Source organism: Phallusia mammillata, chromosome 3 (genome assembly GCF_965637545.1).
Source record: "Phallusia mammillata chromosome 3, kaPhaMamm4.hap1.1, whole genome shotgun sequence".
In the NCBI taxonomy this organism is placed as follows: domain Eukaryota; kingdom Metazoa; phylum Chordata; class Ascidiacea; order Phlebobranchia; family Ascidiidae; genus Phallusia; species Phallusia mammillata.
In genome coordinates, this window is record NC_137254.1 from 15605862 (window position 1) to 15626855 (window position 20994).

The 20994-nt window shown below is 37.3% G+C and overlaps 1 protein-coding gene and 1 long non-coding RNA gene across 2 annotated transcripts; both read left to right on the plus strand.

The window, feature by feature from the left end:
• The first annotated feature begins 1759 nt into the window (after nucleotides 1-1759).
• On the plus strand, nucleotides 1760-2461 carry LOC145220431 (uncharacterized). The gene is made up of 2 exons (XR_013858172.1): nucleotides 1760-1860; nucleotides 2163-2461. It is a non-coding gene; the product is annotated as an uncharacterized LOC145220431 (long non-coding RNA).
• Nucleotides 2462-15841: 13380 nt separating this feature from the next.
• Nucleotides 15842-17686, plus strand: LOC145219668 (general transcription factor II-I repeat domain-containing protein 2A-like). Its single transcript, XM_080086999.1, has 2 exons — nucleotides 15842-16961; nucleotides 17355-17686. Exons 1-2 carry the CDS (start codon nucleotides 15842-15844, stop codon nucleotides 17684-17686), a joined length of 1452 nt encoding a protein of 483 aa, XP_079943125.1.
• The last annotated feature ends 3308 nt before the right edge of the window (nucleotides 17687-20994 follow it).

A 20994-nucleotide genomic window follows, 5' to 3' on the forward strand; every position in this document is an offset into this window, starting at 1 on the left:
ATCTCATACATGAATAGCGAATAAGTGGACCAATTTTTCTTATAAACCTTGGGTACATTAAAAGGTAATGGAATTTAGGCGTAATAGTGCAGTCAGGATACAACATTTTAAATTCATTGATAAGTTCTTGAAGGGTGATCTCCAGATCCACCAATGTCGTATTCGATATTCTGGGAGAACAAACTATGTCCACAACATTTAGCAAAGCCAAGAACATCGCCCAATGCTTGTCATCATCAGGAACATAGATTCCTATTAACAACGAAAGATGTCTTACCAAACACCAGTACTGTAAAGCTAAATATATTGTTTTATATATATAAGTATTGTATTATTTGTCTGCTAACCATTTTGATGCAGTGTCCTTGAATCTTTGTCCAACAGTTTGTGTTCCGTAATTATGGTTGGTTGTTTTTTTTTGTCAACACCATATTCATAGCAAGTGATTTTCGAATTTAGGCCTTCCAAAGTAAAGTACTTTGAGTAAATCAAAGTCTGCTCATAAAAAGTAGCGCTAAAAATATAAAATTGCAATTGATAACAACCTATAGCAACGTAGTGTATTATTATGAGTAAAAACACAAAATGTTTAAACACGAACCTGAAATATTTTATTTTCATTTACAAGTGGGTAATAATACAAACCTGAAGCAAAATTTTCAGCACATAGGGTACCACACCTTCAAAAACATCATGGTGCACATCTGCCGCATAGTTGTCTATAGGGTGAAAATAATTTGACAAAATGGACGACCATTTGCATTTAACACCAAATTTAAGGTGGCTGTACACAGGATCCGTTTCGGTCCGTTTTCGTCCGTCATGCGTATACGCGCGTAAATTTCGGTACGTCGCCTTCCGTCGACGTGTATACACAGAATCCGAACCATGCGTTTTGTCCGAAAACGGACGTTAACGCAAGGCCATCCGAACAAATAGAACATGTTCTATTTTTTCGACATACGCATGCGATTTTCGGTGTAGTGATAGTGCAAAACTGAGAGATATTTTTGGATTGGTTGATTAGTATCAATTATTTTGATCAAATCACAAGACTTGAAGCCCTCTTGTTTCTAATAGAAGTGAAGTGAAGTAATATGCAAGGTTTTATTTTTAATCGACAAAAAGAAAGGCTTCGAACTCGACTGGAATGTAGAACAACAGCGGGATACAAAAAGCTAATAATGTAAGTAACAATAGCTTTCCGGGAAACAAAGGGGTCAGGAAATAGTCAGTTCATACCTTAGTTCTGGCAGTTAATGTCATTGATTGCAAAATTTCATAAAAAGAAAACTGCAAATATGCCAACAGAAATTCGGAACTATGTTGTATTAATATTTAGAAATGTTGCTTATGAAATCATAAGTCCATAGTTGTTGTTTACATACACTTAAGTACTGATTGATGTTTCTGCAACAATCTGTGAATTATGTACTTTAAGTTATCATTATAAGTTCTTTTGTAGAATCCTTGGATTAACCAATATCAACTAAAGAAATCAAGTTTAACAAGAAAAACTAGTAACCTGCTTTGGAGAGAAATCTTCCTTGTAAATGGCTGTAATTCAACTTCAGCAGAGTTTGGTTTAACAAGTAATTTAACTAAGTTTTGTTTCAATGTGGATACATTATTAATGGTGATAGTAATGTTGTGGTTTTACCAAAAATTTTTTTGACAACATTTTATTGTACATTGGGAAGAACTTATTCTGCTTATCAAATGTACATTTTGTGAAGCATATGTGACTCCTGCCTGTTACTTTTTTTACAGAAAAAATGTGAAAGAAAGGGACATATGCGACACCTATATAAAAAGAAGAAAGAAAATCCAATGGTTCAAGATTTAAACACAACACCACAGGTATGTAAATTAAATGATTTATGCTCCGTATTTGTAATAAACTAATTGTATGTATTGTGTTTGTAATGCATGGACTCCAACAATGTGCTAATAGAGTACTGTAGGGAAAGAATTCTGATCAAAAATAGTATTATTTTTCACATCTTCATTGTAATTTGTAACCAAGGTTTGTGTTTAATATGAGAGATGAAAACAAAGCAGAAAAGTCAAATGAAATGGAAGATTGCACTTGTGGATTAAACAAATATACTTCTGAACTAATTTGTACATACTGTTGCATTTATGTTTTTGTTACTTGTAAGGGGACCTGCAGGCAACAACCAGCACACTGCCAAATTATAAGAAGCCACCTACTGATGCTAGGATTGCCTTTCATTTTTCCAAAATAAGAAAATGCTTGAGGCAATCGAAAGAGGGTACAGGAGGGTTTCTAAAAGAAATTGAAATTCTTTGGAGCTATGAAGCACACACACAGTGTTTGTTCATCCCCGATTTTACCACATAAACATATTGCTTATTTGCACTGTGTGTTTGTACTTTTTTATTTTGTCTGCTTTAAAAGTGTCTTTTAGAAGAAAAAAAATACAAATATTTTGTGACATTTGTTTTCCTCTAGCAATGTTATTGTATCTTATTTGAGCAAGGTTTGACACCAGCAAATGCGAATGGTAGGTTGGATAATGTCGATTGTAAACTATTTAAATTACTCTTTTCGGTCGGTGTGTTCGAGTTAAGCAATATTTAAACACCACCACCGTGATAACCCAAATGCAAGAAATTAGCCATGTTCCTTCTTTGAACAGCCAAACAACTGATTTGGAGTAGGACGCATTCAAGCGAAACGTCGCATCGTTCCGATCCTGTGTATACCACCAAACGCAGCCACATTCGGAACGTAAATTCGGTCCGTTTACGGACGTCAGAATACGGACCGTTTTTCGCATGCGTTTACGCACGTTGACGGAATACGCAGTCTGTGTACAGCCACCTTAAGGCTTCTTTACAGCAGATGCTTCGAATAAACATTGTTGGTATGATTCCTTTGTCCTTATGACACACTGTTTGTATGAGTTCTGTGTACAAAAAATGTTACAAAATACCAATGGGCAAAACAAATTATACAATTCATATTTATTCAAGTACGTAACCACCTTGTTTTGAATTTCACTGCCTGTACATTCACAGTATCTTGATACATACGTATTACACCCAGACAACTTTTCGGTAAAACCCAAAATCGAGTGAACTACAAGGTTGTCCAAAGCAATTTGAGTAATAGTACCTTTTACATTTAGTATCTCTTGACCAACACTAAAAACAAAATTAAGACTCACAGTTTCTAGAAATTACTCACAGTTTCTAGAATTTTAATGTCATGATTTAATGATTCTAAAATGCGTGGCCATCCTATGGAAGGATGTTTCAAATCCTTTGTGTAAAACATTGTGTTTAAAAAAATCCGATTGAGAGCTGCATTAAACTTTGGATGGACATTAGCAACCAAAAAATATATTCCACCTAAAAACATGTATTAACAAAAAAACTAGGATCACCAAACCATAATCATTTAGGTTTAAAAAACCAAACATATTTGAATGATATACAATAGGTTTTACCGATGTGGTGTTTCTTTGTTTTGGAACCAAGTGAGTTAACCACTTCAAAGCCATCATAATAAAAAAGCAGGTGCAAAGATTCACTTTCAAACTGGCACAATGGATGGCTTTTTGAATATTCTTCATCGTACATACCTTCATACATACTACTTCGTATATCTTTGTTTTGTTGTATCTACAAAAAAAAGAGCGTTGTCCATTGAAAGTTCACAAAGTGTCTGTAAAAAAACAGAACTTACACAATGATATAAACTGGACTGCTCAAAAATTGTATGAAGTAAGTCAATTAGAGAGACATATTCCATAGTGTGCAAAGATTTCCCTCCTGAAGACTGATTAGAAAGCTCTTCATGCAAAACAATTGTTTTAGGAGCCTACATTAAGAATAATGTGGGTTTAAAAAAGTTAGTATTTGTGGTCTATATTTCTGCAACTAACCACAAAGCATGGCAACAATCTCTTTCTGTGATACTCATTTTCCACTCCATGAAAAAGATTTGCTAGACCCATTCCAGTTTCAAAAACTTGTTCTATTTCTTCGGTTACAGAAAAACTGCTACAAGCTTTTAAACTCTCTATAACATACTTCATTTGAAACTTAAGCAGGTCCTCTGCCCATCTTTGAACTAAATTCAAAGCACTTTCAGTCATGTTGCAGTCACCTTTAAGTTTTGTCAAAGACAATGCCATATTAGTTTGCCTGTTTGCTATCTCTTCGGGGTCAGTATAGGATGTTACACAAGATTCGAAATTTTCGGCATCATTACCAGAACAATGACGATCCATAAAAAAACCGGCTCTTCAGGATCATGAGACTCAACCTTATCTGACAACAAATCATCTTGCAACGAAAAACTTTTTGTTTCGTGTTCTTGGCATACTGTATACCATGTTTCGGGAATTTCCCAATGTTTTCCAAAATGCCACATATTTACATGTTTGCGTAAAGACAACCTTAACTTAGCCGAGCAATTGTCAATTTTGCATATCAGTCTGAACCGTTTATCTTCAGCATGACTTGCATATACATGTCGTTTGAAAGCAAGAAAATTTACAAAAAAATTGTGACAAAAATTGCATTTATATGGCATGATCGTACTCAAAAACACACCCTTTACCGAACGCAGCACATCAAACACCTTATTTTTTTAACGACCACCCGCATCCGAACAATGTTGTGACACTGATTGGAGACGATTCAACGTCAGGTGACAAAAACAAAAGGTAGTAATGCAATTATAAATAAGAACAATTTTTGTTGTTTATTAAAAACTCGAAATCCATTCCATTTTTTGCAAAATAAGACAAACTAATTGATTTGAATGTTCATTAATCTTCAAAACATGCCAAATTTTTACAAAAAAAATTGTAAATTTTAAACAAATATTTCCTAAATTATTTAAACAAACCAAATACCAAAATGCTTGTCTTTTTGAAACAAATATATTGAAAAAGGGAGGAAAAGTTTTACCGCCCAACTGCTTGTCAAAAAGTGCACGAATCTAACTCGCCTTTGTGTTTTGCCTGTACCTGTATGGTGGCCTAAACATGAAATTAAAATAGAAAATTAACTTAAAATGGCAAGTAATTTGAAAACTAAAATGAAAATTCAAATAAAGTTGATTTGTAAATTAAAACTGCTTCGAAAACGAAACGAAAAGTGATTTGAAAACGAAAAGTGATTTGAAAAGAAAAAGTGAAATGATAACGAAAAGTAATTTGAAAACGAAAAGTGATTTGAAAATAAAAAAATGATTTTGAAAAGAAAAGTGAAATAAAAACGAAAAGTGAAATAAAAACGAAAAGTGATTTGAAAACAAAAAGTAAAATGAAAACGAAGTGATTTGAAAACGAAAAGTGATTTGAAAACAAAAAGTGAAATGATAACGAAAAGTGATTTGAAAACGAAAAGTGATTTGAAAATAAAAAGTGATTTGGAAACGAAAAGTGATTTGAAAACGTTTTTTCGCTGTCTCGACGTGGCCGAGGCGTCCCAGTGCCAAGTGTTTCCGAAAACATTTTTGATACCAGTCTGATAACTTGGAAAGCGCATTTTTGCACTACAATTAATGATTTGATTTGCAGTGCGAATAGCTGTACATGAATTTGCCACGTTTTGATATTCATGTGCTAAGTAAAATACCACGTTTTAATGTTTATGTGTAAAGTTTGTTTGAAACACTGTGATAGTAGGTGTTATTGTTGGGTACGCATTGCGCGGGAATTTGTATGGTTTGGTCAGTTTTAATGTAGCCTTATTGTTTGTCTTACTAAAAACAAATGTTTTCAAATGGCTGAAGCATGGTGCAAATTTGAAAATGAAATGAAACAGAGGCGGTCAAAGGATTCAGAAAAAACAACGTCTATTTTTTTCTTTTACTACCCTCTCTACAATATATTATTTACACGAATGCATAGTGTTACGTCATAGACGCAAGGTAAGTCAATGACCAGACGGTCATTTGCAGTTTATGTTCCAAAGTTTATTCTTTAAAATCAAGCCTTATAACAGAATCATGAGTAAGCAGCCGACAATAAAAAGCTTTTTCCGTCAAACTTCCGAGGTAAATGTTACAGTGGCGCCCGTATGCAGTGACAAAGTGGTAGTAGATAAAGCCGCGCAAGAAATCGTGTTTGAGACAGAGCCAGCTTCACAGCATGGTCGCAAATTCCAACAGTCGTGGATTGAAGAGTTCCATTGGATTGATTATGATTCAGTCAATGACAGTTTGACGTGCAAGGTTTGTAAATGGGCCTATGAAAACAACCGAGTTGGACCAGCTTCACGAAAATTTTTGGAAGGCCACGGTATTGTTTGGGTAAAGGGATTTAACAATTGGAAAAAAGGAAAGCCTGATCTGCTAAAACATCACGAAAGCAAGCACCACAAGGACCTTGCCTCGGTTCAAGCCGGCGATGCAGGTGATGAGGCACTGATGGATCGAATTTCAGATCGAAGGAAAAAAAGTATTGCCAGTAATAGAAAAGCTCTGCATGCTTTTTTTGAAAGCGTGATTTTTTTAACACGGCAAGGCCTAGCAGATGTCAAATCCAACATGATGCAACTAATTAGATTTTTAGAAAAAAACAACACAGAGTTGAAGGATTGGTTGCAAGGCGATAAAAAATACAGATGGCTGAGTCATCGCATACAAAATGAAATAATACAAATTTGTGCATTTGCTGTTACCAAAAAAAATGTTTCTGAAGTGAAGGATGCTAAGTTTTTTAGTATTATAAGCGACGAGACGACGGACATTTCATGCAAGGAACAAGTTTCTGTGTGCTTACGCTTCGTGACTGAGCAACTTGAAATAAAAGAAAGTTTGCTCGGGCTGTATTCAACAGCATCAACTAGCGCTGAAAGTCTAGTTGCAGTAATTATTGGTGCTCTGAATGAACATCATATTGACATAAATAATTGCCGTGGACAGTCATGTGATGGTGCAGCAAACATGCGAGGGAACATAAGTGGCGTGCAGGCACGAATTCGGCGAATAAACCCGTTAGCCACATTTATTTACTGTGCCGGCCACCAGTTGAATCTTGTTGTACAAGAAGCTCTGAATTTGCACACAGAAGCAATTACTGCGATATCTGTCCTTAGCAGTGTGGTTAAGTTTATTAAGTCCTTCCCTAAAACAGGGGTGTGCAACCTGCGGCCCGCGGGCCAAATGCGGCCCTTAAAAAAAGGTTGTGCGGCCCGCGGAGACGCTTGAATTTCAAATTGACTGACAAACGAGTCCAACTATTATATATTTTTGAGCAAATTAATGCGCCCGATACTATTTTTCTGCGACCAGGCAATATGTGACTAGATTCGAATGCGAATTTTAGTTGTAGTTAAGAATATTTGGTAAGCAACAAAGTAAAATCACCTTGTGTTATACATAGGTGCGGCCCGCGATCTACTTTTGGCTATTGTATTTGGCCCGACAGTAACAAAGGTTGCACACCCCTGCCCTAAAAGATTGGCAATGTTTTCCAATTTCAACGTTGGCAATGAAAATGAGTGTTTGCCAAAGAGTCTTCGTCCATTGTGCCCCACCAGGTGGGTTTTTTGCCTGCCTGCCTGCTCTGGAATCATTTTTGCAGAATTATGAAAAAATTCTAGATTGGCTTGAAAGTTTGCAATCCGAAACTTCGATAGATGTGGTTACACGTTCAAATGCGCGCTCTCATCTTGCTTCCCTGGAAAAATTTTCGACTTACTTTATGCTGCGTCTAATGGAAAGATTTTTGATTCCCGTTCATCCAGTTCACACTAAAATGCAACTTAGAAATACAACTGTGGCCGAAGTTCAGGAAATGATTGGGAGACTGGTAAACACGTTTTCAGAGGAGAGTGCTTCCGACAAAAATGAGGAAGCTTTTGTACAATCTGTAGTGGATTCAGCGAATCAACTTAAAATATCTGAATCGGTTGTTGCAAGAAAGCGTCGATGTTCGCAAGATATCAATTTGACTCCCCTTCATTATTACAAAAATATTTACACAGAAATATACCGCTTGGCAAACTGTGAACTTGTCAACCAATTTTCTAAAGAAAATTTGGCAAAAGTTCGGTAGATGGAGGACAAACTTCTTTGCAAACAAGTTGACCAGGCACAGTTAATTGAAAACTTTCCCGACGTCAACTGCAATCGCCTTTCCTTGGAAGTCCAGTATTTCCGAAATTACCTTCAGCATCTCCACATTTCGAAACCAATAATTGGAAACATTATTGAAATATTTCGCACAGAACCGACTCTTAAATACGCCCATCCAAACCTGACAACTCTTCTTCGATTGTATAAGGATCGTGTTTTGTTGGAATGAAGCAGCTAGGTTTATCTTGACACCAGTTCATTACTTCCTCCACTCCGCGTGAATCATTGCAAGGTTGAGTGAGTGACAATCCATAACAGATCCTTAAAAAAAATGTTTAGCAAAACTATGATAGATGTGAAGACCGAAACCTAATCAAGCAAACGGTTTCAAATCATATTTAACGCAAACGAACAACTTTTAGGCAAATAATTCAGGCAAACTATGTATGACATGGATACAAAGCAAAATAGTAGAATATAAACACCAATTTCTTCAGAAACAAAACGTGTTAATACATTAAGTTTGCATTAATGACAACAACAGAAAGTGTTTGCCTTTAAAATATTTGTGTAATTTGTTTAGCAAAGCTTACATAAGATAATTGCTTACTTTGTTCGGGGAAATAATCGTCCGTAAGAAGCTGATATGATTTGAATACGTTTTTCATCGGAACAACTGATCGTCAGCGACTGCCACATCGCTTATAGTTAGTCCGTTTGTTCATAACACCCAGTTTTGATACGCTTATCTGAAAGAACAAACATTAAAATTTAATTGCCAACATCTTGAAGCCCATTCATTTCATCACATGGAACGCAAAATGGGAAATAACTACAACCTGCAAAATTAGAAACTTATTTGACGCACTTACCTTCACTCCTACTATAGCAGAAAAAAAAACACAAGTCAATAATGGCGTGAACGCAACAATAAACAATTTGAAGATAACATTTCGAAATAAGTAAAAAGTTTTTACGTAACTCTTTTCCTCTGGTGACTAACTTTTTTTGGTAATTTTCGGTCTCTTCCTGCTCTCTGGCGCCCTCGCCCTCCCTACAGGGAGCGGCGCCAGCGGGTTTGCGTCACAGATCCTTTTTTTTTTCTTTTTTGTGTTGTCTTTTTTTGAGATCAAGCCCCACTGATCGCCTGCCGGCCATCGCCGGGACTTCTCCTCCCCCCAGGCAATCAGGAGTTGATTGACTTTTTTGATTTTCAGGGATTCCCCTTCCTGTAAGGGAATTCCCCTATTTTGACATTTCGCTTCCGCTCATCCGACGCCAGCTCATTAAAAGCGGTACTTCCCCTAACGTGACACTACGCGCATAGAAATCATCAACTTTTAATTTTTTCAAACTCCGCTCTCGTTAACGAAAACAGGCCGATAAATACAAACAATCCCCGAGTGATCGGTGTTTTCGCATTTTATTATTTATTAAAGTTTACAAAAGTTTCACGTAACAACAAAAATGCCGCAAGAATACTGTGATGAGTACCGATCTCTACATATCCAGGTTGTAAGCGAGGAATGGGTAGACAATTTTATGTTTGTTTTCGAGCCTGGAAATCCATTAGAAAAATACAAGGATGCACTCGTCGCTTGCAGATCAATTAACAGGAAAAATTCAATATTTAAAATAACCTTCGCCGAGAAAAACACTGGAGATATTTCAAGATTACATGAAGAACTTAGAAATTCGGTCACATGGACGGATAAGGAAAAATCCATAATTCTAAAAAGCTTCTTACCACCCAAGCCACTCACCAGACTCGTTATATGCATTTGTTTTTGGAAGCGGCAATACTGAAAAATATTCCAATTGAACAGGGGCGGCTCGTACTAGGGTGCGGAGCTGCAGCACCCCCTAGATATTTTCACCTAAAATTCCTACCACAACAGTATAATTTTTATAAGTATAATTTCCGCCTTGATCGGCATTTTCTTCCTTTTTAAAAAAAAATATGGCATTAATATGTTATCTATGGTGGAACTGCAGCTCTAGTTTCATGACGTTTTGCACTTGTGCGCATGCGCACTTGGAAAAGCTACATGCTGGGCGAAATAGGCGACAGGGTGCTGCGGCTCGCGCAGCTCCACCAATCACGTAGCGTGTGAACCGACCGCTGCAGTTGTGTTGTCTGTTCCGGGTCTATATTGTGCTCCAAAGCCAAACCCGTGTGCTATATTCTAAGTTCGACAGTGAGTACAGTTAAACAATTTTTTGGCCATGTTTTAATTTATTTGTTTGAAGTTTGGCTTGAATTTTTAGGATGACTTTAAGTGGGCTTCAGTTTTTGCAGTTATCATTGAATTAGAAAGTGTATCTACCACCTTGAAAAAGAAAAAGGTCATCTAACACTTAAAAGTCACGATTTGCCTTTATAATAAAGACCTGAATATAAAGTTAAGAAAACTGGGATAACACATCTTCTATTCCAAATATGTCATGCAGGAATAAGCAACCACAAGAACTACTCACACTGTGAAGTTAAATGCCTCACTGAAATTCAGGCAATATTAAATGCAGAACAACAGGAATTTTGAAATACCTTAGTGATGACAAACAACACAAGCAACAGGAATTTTGAAACACCTTAGTGATGACAATTTCAAGTTTTGGTTTCTTAACACACCATGTGGACAAGTGCAATCTTGTGTAATGATATAATGGATATGTTATGTTTCTTTGAACAGTAGCTGCTAAATTGCTTCACAGGAAATGTTTCTTAAGAATGAACATTCTGCAGGGGAGATAGTAGTGACCACCAAACATATCCTGTTGTTAGAAAAGTTACTGAAACTTTTAAAGGAAAAGCCAGTTAGCCAGCAATGTCCATGAGTCTCTCAAAGGCAAAACGGTTCTTGAAAAGGATGCAAACTTTTCTAAGGAACACCATTATTTCCAAAAAGACTTGCACTTGCAGTGATAGCACTAAATAGAAAAAAAACAGCTTCTTGGTTGTCATTTGGAAATCAAGGAAGAAGCTATCAATTATTTTGCTTAAACTATAGCTTTATGATTCATTTTGGTTGTAAAATAGAAGCACAAGATTTTATAATATGTTTTAAATTTAAATGAGAGTGTTGTAATTTTCAAAGCTTGCAGAATTTTCTACTTCAAAAAAGGAATTATAAGCTATCTGCCACCAAATAAAGCAGCAAGTTTAGCATGTTCTTAAGCGTTTTGACCGCGGTACCAAGGAGTTCTTTCAGCGTTTCACTGAACATAGATCTAATACTGGTATTGTTAAACTGTGTGATGATTCCGGTCGCCACACGGAAAACACTAACGAGATGCTTAACATCGCCCACACTTTTTACAGTAAACTCTACACGAAACGCCCTACATGTACTGCAGCTCAGCAGCACTTCCTGCAACACGTCACCCCTAAACTCGACTCGAATGATGATACACTAGGGAAGCCCATAACGGCTGAGGAAGTGCTAAACACAATTATGCAAATGTCGTTGGGGAAATCCCCTGGACCCGATGGCGTCAGCGCCGAGTTTTACCGCTCGTGCTGGCGCGTCATTGGCCAGGATTTAACTGACGTCATTAACACAATACACTCGTCGGGAGCCGTCCTGGACGAGATGAAACGTGGTACAGTTATCCTAATCGATAAGAAAAAACGACACAACACTGCTGAACAACTACCGCCCGATCTCGTTGCTTAACACTGACCTTAAAATCTATACCAAGATTATGGCAAATCGCATGCGCGCGCGCTCTTGGATAAGGTTCTGCACCCCCACCAATTTGCTGCGCCCGCCCGTCGAATTGCCGACGCCACTGTCTTGCTGAGAGATCTCTATTGTGATGCGATAGAGCGGGGCACAGATGCTTTCACTATTTCGCTCGACTTCGAGAAGGCGTTTGATTCAGTTGACCATGGATGGCTTTATTCGGTTATGACTAAAATGTGTTTCCCTGAACACTTTGTAAAAGTAGTGCAGTCACTCAACACAAACGCGCAGTCGAATGTTCTAGTTAATGGACACCAAAGCCCGCTGTTCACTGTGGGTAGAGGAGTGAGGCAATGGGACCCCCTGAGTCTCTTCCTTTACCTAATCGCCGCAACCCCTTTCTCACTAGCCCTTATGGCAGACACAAGCGTCCGTGGCATCGACGTGCCTGGGAGACACGTGATCAAGTGCCCCAGTTACGCCGACATCTCACATCAGTCTCTTGGGGACCGTTATTGGCCACGCCGGTAGGGTAGCCGAGAGCTGGCGTGCCCACTATCGCACCTTCCGTTCCTCTATGACTTACCACACTCGGCACATACTCACCTGGAGTGCCAATTCATTAATCTCTAAATCCAAACTTTTACCCCTACTCACCTACCAGGCCATCCCCAACTCCCTTAGGCGAAGGGTGAATAGCGCGTGCGAGGTGTTTATGACGAACAACACGAAACTGATTATACCCATTGACACGCTGGCACTCCCTTTTGACAGAGGAGGCTACAACGTGGCGAACTGTCCACTTTACTGCGATATTTTCTTTATGCAGCCTACATTTTCCTACTGTAGACATAGATTGAACGACACCCCAACCTCCCCCGGTATGGCCATGGTCGAACATCGAACTACAGCTTTCCCACCGGTTTGATCTGAGCTTGCGCAACAACCACCCCTATGCTGTTAGTCCATCACCTTTCTATAGCAAAACCCTAACTCTCATTGATAAATATAATTTTACCTTCGACCAACTCGTCCGTGGTTCCATCCGTTCCCTTTATCGGTTAATAACCTGTTCCCAAACGGATACCCCCGGCGCGGGCGGCTATCAAGCGTCCCACGACCGTCGCTGGGGCAATGTCCACCACCCTATCCTCTCCAACGTTTTAAAGTCGTTCAACTACAGAACTATTTGGGATGTACTACCCGTATCCCCCAAATTCTTTCAATTTTCTCTCGACCCAACCACGTTGTGCCAATTCTGTGGGAGGAGCCCAGTGACCTCCACTCACATTTTCACCTCATGTCCCGTACTCTCCCCGGTACATGATTACATACAACCATTTACAAACCGACTTACACACACTGACACCATGCTCTGCGGAGACATAACCATGAAACTTGACATCCCACCCAACCTTGAAATATTTACAGAACACCTAGTATACATCTTTACACTCACCCGGTACCACATCTGTAAAGCCAGAAACCGCATAAAAAAGACAAGCAAATTCTCCCTCACCACATAATTTAACATCAAAAAAGCTATATCACATCGACTCAGTCGGGAACAATAGGGTTGACACAACATTTAAGGACGTTATTCAAGACCTCAGGGATTTGACGATGTAACAGGCTATTCTAGGCGGCACCTTCGGTAGTCAATTCTCATTACCTAATTTGCATAATCCAATTTCGACCTTGCTTTTCAAATCTATTGTTTCGCAATATTTGCCCAGATCCCTTTGTATTCGTCCTGTATACACCAATTTAATTGCTTATTTTGCCGTTACTGCATTTACTAAATTCTAACATACCGTCCACGTCTGCCGAAGGTGTCTAGATTACAAAACAAAACTCTTGTGCATTTTTGTTTACATGTTGTCGTTAAATTTTTGCATAGCATTAGTTACTACTCTAGTTATACGTGTATAATATATTTTTTCCGTATTATAATGCAGTAATAAAGTAGCTTCTTTACAACAAAAGTGCCGCTTTAAATTGTTATGTTTCTACAAGATTTGTCAGTATAATCTGTACAACTTACATTAAGTTTATTTCCTTTCCTTCTTAACATGCAACTAATTTCAAAGTTATCATTTCTGTTTGTAATTTGATGGCTGTATTATGTCACATGACATTGTAACTTTGCAATTGCAGAAGCAAAATAGCTGTTACATCAAAAAAACCTGAACAACAAAAGATTTACCTATTTGATGCATCATCAGCTTCATCTTTGGGAAAAGAAACAAAAAAGAAAAGGTGTGAAGAAAATCCTATTGTATTGGAAATGGAAGTAGTGTATTATGTATTTAGACAAGTTGAAATAATTTAATTTTAGAAAGTTATACATGTATGTTATATTTCTTATCCTTATTATAAAGCAATAGAATAAAAAACGAAGGACCTGTCACATCTGTGGTGAAAATTTTACAAATGTCACACACCATCGCAAGAAACATCCTGAAGTTGAACCTAAAGATTTTTTTATGATAGTCTCCAGAAAAAGATGGGTACAACTGAATACTCAACCTTTGAGGGGTAGGGGAGATTTGGTACCATTGGGCCAAAATTCAGTTTTTCACTTACACAAGGGCATAACTTTCTTATTTGGAAATGCGTTGGCAAGATATTCCGTTTTAAAAATTACAAAAAATATGGCTCAAAGGTCCTCCCTACCCTTGGGGACCATTGAGCCTCGCATAAAGGACCTCTGGGCCAGTATTTTCATGTGATATTCTGGACCATTAAACCACGCATGTGTTTAAAAGTAGAACAATTTTATTGAAAAAGAAATCTAATATTAATCAAAAGAAACAAATACTACCAGCATCAATAGCTTTATAAGCCCACAAATACAAGAAATCACAGTTCACAAGTCATATCTGCTTAAGTCAGTGTCAAATTTTAGAACACTTGAAAGTCGCTTGGTGTTAGCAACGGGCCTCGGGTCTGAAAGAATGCATAAAATGTCTTCATTGCCGACAGAAGCCACATCTCATCTTCATTATCAGGGAAAATATATCCTTGTTTAATTTCAGATTTCTTCAAAAACGTGATTTCATGCTCTCTACACTAATATCAGACTCTATTAACATAACAATTCATTTGTGTAAAGGTTTTTGACAGTTTAATATGCAAAATAAATACATAGGCCTAACACAAAAATTCATACTTAAAACCCACAAACACAACGCATGTATTAACGCTATTAAGGTGTAAAGTCAAAGGCATGCCCAAAGGTCCTGTGAACAACTGGCTCAATGGTCCTGTATTGCCGCCATTACGAACTTATCTGACTGAACTACGTTACACAGATCAACTTAAGAAATACTAATTAGTTATGCTCACAGTTTCTTCTGTAAGTGACTGACCTTGTTGTTACAGCTTTAAAACTATTGCAACACAAGTACTTTAACGCATGACTGAGAACTCGCTACAGCGACCAGTTTGAGAGAAACGCATGATGGCCCAAAGGTCCTTCATGCCCAATGGTCCCGCATCTCCCCTACTGCTGTACCTTGTGTAAAAGACCAATTTGGAATTTTAAAAGCCATGTACAGCATGTTCAGAAGGACATAAGCATTCAATCGAAAGATTACTTGGATTTAAAAAACAAAAGCAAACTGTCACAAAAGTCACTATAATCATTTTTAGAACAGTATGAAAAAAACAATTTCCACTATTAGGGTAAAAAAAAAGAGAAAAGACAACACCAAAACAAGCAGTCGTGTACAAAAAACAAATTCAGATCACGGTCCATTGTCTAGATCAGGGGTGTCCAACACCTGGCACCCGTGCCAAATGTGGCACGCGGCGTATTAAAAAGTGGCACGCGAGGTCTGAAGCACTAGCAGAATCTCACATGCCAAAAACTAAGAATTGGTACAAAGGCGATTGTTGTTCTATTGTTTATTCACAACTTTATAACAAAATCAATAGCAGCAATTACCACTGACATTCACATTTGACTTATGTTACAAAGTATCATGCACTGCGGTTGCCAGTTGGGTTGTTGATATCGACTGTGTACTTGCTTGTTGACCTGGTTTTACCGGAAATTTGCACCATTTGTAGTTTTTGTGTCGAAGAAATGAGCAAAAGAAAAGTAAATGAACCCCTACGACTGTTTAACGATTCTTGGACGTATGACTACCTTTTTGTTCAACAGCAGGAGAAACCATTGTGTTTGATATGCAGAAAAAGTGTTTCTATTTCAAAGCAATTTAGCATAAAGAGACATTACCAAACCGTGCATGAAGAAAAATATGTTAAATATGTTGGAAAGTCAAGGGAGGACTTGGTCAAAAAGTTGAAAAGCTCTTTGTCTGCACAGCAAAATACCTTCATAAAGGTTGTCGATCGAAGTAAAAAATCAGTAATTGCATCATATATCATTGCAGAAAAAATTGCTCGTTCTGCACGACCTTTTACAGATGGCGAATTTGTTAGAGATTGTATTCAGGAGGTTGCAAAAGTAATGCTTCCAGATAAGGAACGCCTTTTTGAAGACATAAGTCTCTCGAGAAACACTATTGCAAGAAGAATAGAAGATATCGGTGAAGATTTAACAGCACAACTGTCTTCGAAAACTGGTGAATTTCAATGTTTTTCCATAGCTTTTGATGAAAGCACTGACATGACTGACACTGCCCAAATATTAGTATTTATCCGCGGTGTAACAAAAAACCTGTCAATCCACGAAGATCTTCTTGGGCTTGTTTCTCTTCGTGGCACTACACGTGGTTTGGATGTAAAAGAAGGAGTGCTGCAACTGCTCCACAATAAAGTTCCCTGCTTACCGCTTTCAAAATTAGTCGGTTTCACAACAGATGGTGCACCTTCTATGACGGGCAAAGTAAATGGTGCAGTGGCACTTCTTAAGCAGCACTTGCGAGAATCAAATTTTGAGCAGGACATTCTAACAGTACATTGTTTCATTCATCAAGAAGCTCTGTGTGCCAAGTCTTTAAAAATGACGCATGTAATGGAAGTTATAGTAAAATGCGTAAACGAAATACGAGCAAAAGGTTTAAAACACCGGCAATTTCAATCCTTTCTTGAAGAGGTAAACGCACAGTACAAAGATCTCATTTATCACTCGGAAGTACGATGGTTGAGTCGAGGAAAGGTGTTGGAACGCTTTGTTGCTCTTTTAGAAGAAATACGAATCTTTTTGAGGGAAAGAAGACCAACATTATTAACCGAAAATGGTAAAAATGTTTTAATGCTTCTTTCAGATCATGCTTGGTTGTTAGACCTTACTTTCTTAGTTGATATAACTCAACACTTGAACAAATTGTGCATTAAGCTTCAAGGTCGGGAGTTGCTGCTTTCTGAAATGTTTACCGAAGTAAAGGCTTTCAAAAGTAAATTAAATCTCTTTCAATTACAACTGTCAAGTGGACAAATGATGCAATTTGAATGCATGTCTTCATTTGTTACAAAAACTAAAATTGATTTTGTTCCCGACTTTTTCAAATATTCTGAAATTTGCGCACATCTTTGTGAAAGTTTTGCAAAGCGCTTTCAAGATTTAAATGAGCGAGAGGAAAGTCTTTCACTGTTTCAACGACCATTTAGTTTAAAAGTAGATAAAATTACAGACGCAAAACTTCAGCTGGAACTTTTAGATCTCAAGTCAAACGAACTTTTAAAAGACGTTTACCAGGAACAATCGTTGCTTCGTTTTTACTCTCGGTTGGAGGAAGAAACCTATCCAGTTCTTTCAAAAAATGCTCGTTTCTGGATTACTCAGTTTGGAAGCACATACAGATGCGAACAAGGATTTTCTGTAATGAAACTCAATAAATCAAAAATACGTAGCCAACTAACTGACGGGCACTTAGATGCAGTAATGAGGATCGCTACTACACCGTTAAAGGCCAACCTTTCAAGACTGGCAGAAGACAAACGCTTGCAAAGAAGCAGTTTTTGATAATCATGAAATACTGAATGAGCTGAATTTTGAAATGTAAATAAAGTTTAGTTCTTTACAAAGTGTATGCCTTAAAAAAATAAAAAAGATAGTTTATCCGACGTTGGCACGGCGCTAAATTATAGGGCAAAAATTGGCACGCCACCGAGTTTGAGTTGGACACCCCTGGTCTAGATAGATGATTTCAACAAGCCAGAACTGATTTATGAACGTCTAAGCCAACAAATCACCAAACAAGGTTCAGAAAGCACAAAGTATGCTTACCTAGCCACTTTGCTTAACATTTTACATTTCATGGATTTGAAGAATCCTAAAATTTGCGCGGATGATGCAAATGAAAAAAAATGTAAAAGAATGGATGAAGAGGCAACGAAAGAAGGAAAAGCGCGAACAATACTTCAAACAACAGTCTCGTCACAGGCTCAGGGGTTGCGAATTTCCTGGTGAGGTGATAAAAACCTATGTGGCAAAATCGAACAAGGAGATTTTGAAGCTCCACGCAACTATTTGAAAACTTTGAAAAAAAGGTGCAATTGATGCTTTATGTGGAGATATTTTTGTAAGAATTGTGTGCAGTGTTGGTTGCCGTTCATCGGTGGTAACCGGAATGAGAATGAAAGAACTCGAGGCCAGTCAAACCCAGTGGCGGCTCGTGCCTAAAATTTGTGGGGGCAGCCTCTACTGAACATATATAAGTTGGCAATATATTGAAAAGCTACATTTCTAGCCATTTGTTTTGTGCAGAAAAACAAGTAATACAAATCTTAATTAGCAACTCCATTGTGACGTAATTTTTGTTACGCAATAATGTACACGAGTGTAAACAGCAGACGGCATCATTTGTGTATTTTGTTTACTTGCACAGCGACGGGCCAAACACAATAACGTTAAGTAATAATGTGAAAAACAAAAGCACACGTGGCACAGCTTTGAAACGAAGCGGTTGTAAATACGGTCAAACACAACAGGAATATGGAAAAAAAAGTAATAGAAAAAATAGATATAAATGAGTCGAAAAAGGTCGAAGTATTTCAGTTCGACAACAAAAATTGTCATGTTTTATTTAAGTAAATTTAGTCAGTCAGCGTTTTCAACATATTCTATGACACTTCACAGATTATTGTGACAAAACAAAACTAGCCATACAGCTTTTTATTGGTATCATAACTAACAAATTTAACAACCACATTACATTGGTTTCAGAACTTGTTCATTTAAACATCTTTCTTGAATTTTTGTATACAGACTATTAATTGTATTTTAGTTTCTTAACTGCTATAATTGCTGCTTGCTGCCAAATAGCTTATAATTTCTTTTTTAAGTGCAAAACGCCTTCAAGCTTTAAAATTTACAACACTCTCACTTAAATTTTAATCATATTATTAAATATTGTGCTTCCTTTTTCCAACCAAAATGAATCATGAAGTTATAGTTTGGGTATGATAATTGATAGCTTCTTCCTTAATCCCAAATGATAACTAAGAAACTGTTTTTCTATTTAGTACTAGCACTGCAAGTGCAAGTCTTTTGGAAATATTGGTGTTCCCCAAAAAAATTGGCATCTTTTTCAGTGTTAAAAAGAATTGCTTTGCCTTTGAAGGAATTATGGAAACAGCAAAAAGGATTTTTCATCCTAGTAATTTAACTTGTCAAAACATCATCTCTAGATTAATTATTTTCAAAGTAATCATGAACATCAGATCTACAGAAACATTTTCATTTGAGTAACTAGCTTTTCTTTGTCAACAATAGGATGTGCTTGGTGTCACTACTATCTTGTATGTAGAATGTTCATTCTTAAGAAACACTTCCTGTGAAGCAATTTAGCAGCTACTGTTTAGACAAACAGTACATGTCCATTATATCAATACACATGATTGCACTTGGTTGCAAATACTGTCCACATGGTGTGTTAAGAAATCCACACTTTAAATTGTCTTCGCTCTTTTTTTGTCTTCATTTCAAAATTCCTGTTGCTTGCAGTTGTTTGTTCTGCATTTGATATTGCCTGAATTTCAGTGAGGCATTTAACTTCACAGTCACAAATTTAATTTTTCTTTGGTAGCATTAGGAACTAAAACTGAGTATTTCTTGTTGTTGCTTATTCCTGCATGACATTTGAGTAGCAGATTTTGTGTCCCATACTTTCATAAATGTTTTTAATTCAGTTATTTATTATAAAGGTTAATTGTGACTTTAAAAGGTGTTAGATGACCTTTTTTCTTTTTCTTAGATACACTTATTCAATTCAATGATAACTGTAAAAACTGAAACCCACTTACAGTCATCTCAAAAAGTCACGACTAACAGTCAAACAATAAATTTAATGATAGCAAAATAATTATTTAACTGCACTCACTGTCGAACTTAAAAACACAGTACACGGGTTTGGCTTTGGAGCTCACTGACGCGAAGCAGACAACACAACTAGCGCTACGTCACGGGAGGGGCTGCGCGAGCCACAGCCCCCTCTCGCCTATTTCGCCCGGCATGTAGCTTTTCCAAGTGCGCATGCGCACAACTGAAAACTTCATGAAACGTCACGAAACTGGAGCTGCAGCTCCGCCATAGATAACTTATTATTATTATTATTATTTTAATTTTTAAATAATACAAAATTTTTATTAATTTTATTTTAATAAAATGCCGATTAGTGCCATAAAAGTTATTCTTAGTACACAATGATCAAACAGAAAAACTATGTAAAGGTTGTTTTGTATAACAACTTGGAATAGGAATGTCAAGTAAAAATACTGGGGGTGCTGCAGCTCCGCAGACCCCTCGCACGAGCCGCCCCTGGTCAAACCACGTCAAAAGGATACCTTTCAGTGTTTGTAGAAGAACAGAAAGAAAAAAAAAACGCTATGGATATATAGTTTTAACATCAGAGAAGTGCAATGCCCTACAGGTGAAATCACAGCATGTATGGGCCTATCTTAAAAAATCACCCAAGCCTGAAGACTGTTATTCCGGCCTATTCCGATGCAGAAACAGGATATAAAATGCCATGCTCCACATTGAATAGCATTTCAAATAAAAAACTGCTACGCTTTTCTCAAAACCGATCACAGTGACGGATGCCAGAAAATTAATAACTACCGCTGTGAGCAAAGCACCGAAAGGGGTAAAGCAGGCAATTGCAGCTGCAGAGGGTCATACAGATGCTGTTGCAGGAAAATTTGACAATTTGAGAGATCCAGCAGAGATCGTGTAGAAGCAGCAAGAAAACACATGAAAGAAACGGCAAGGTAGGTTTATGACAAAATTACAAAAAAACACACACATTGCTGTACTAGTTTCTATAATGC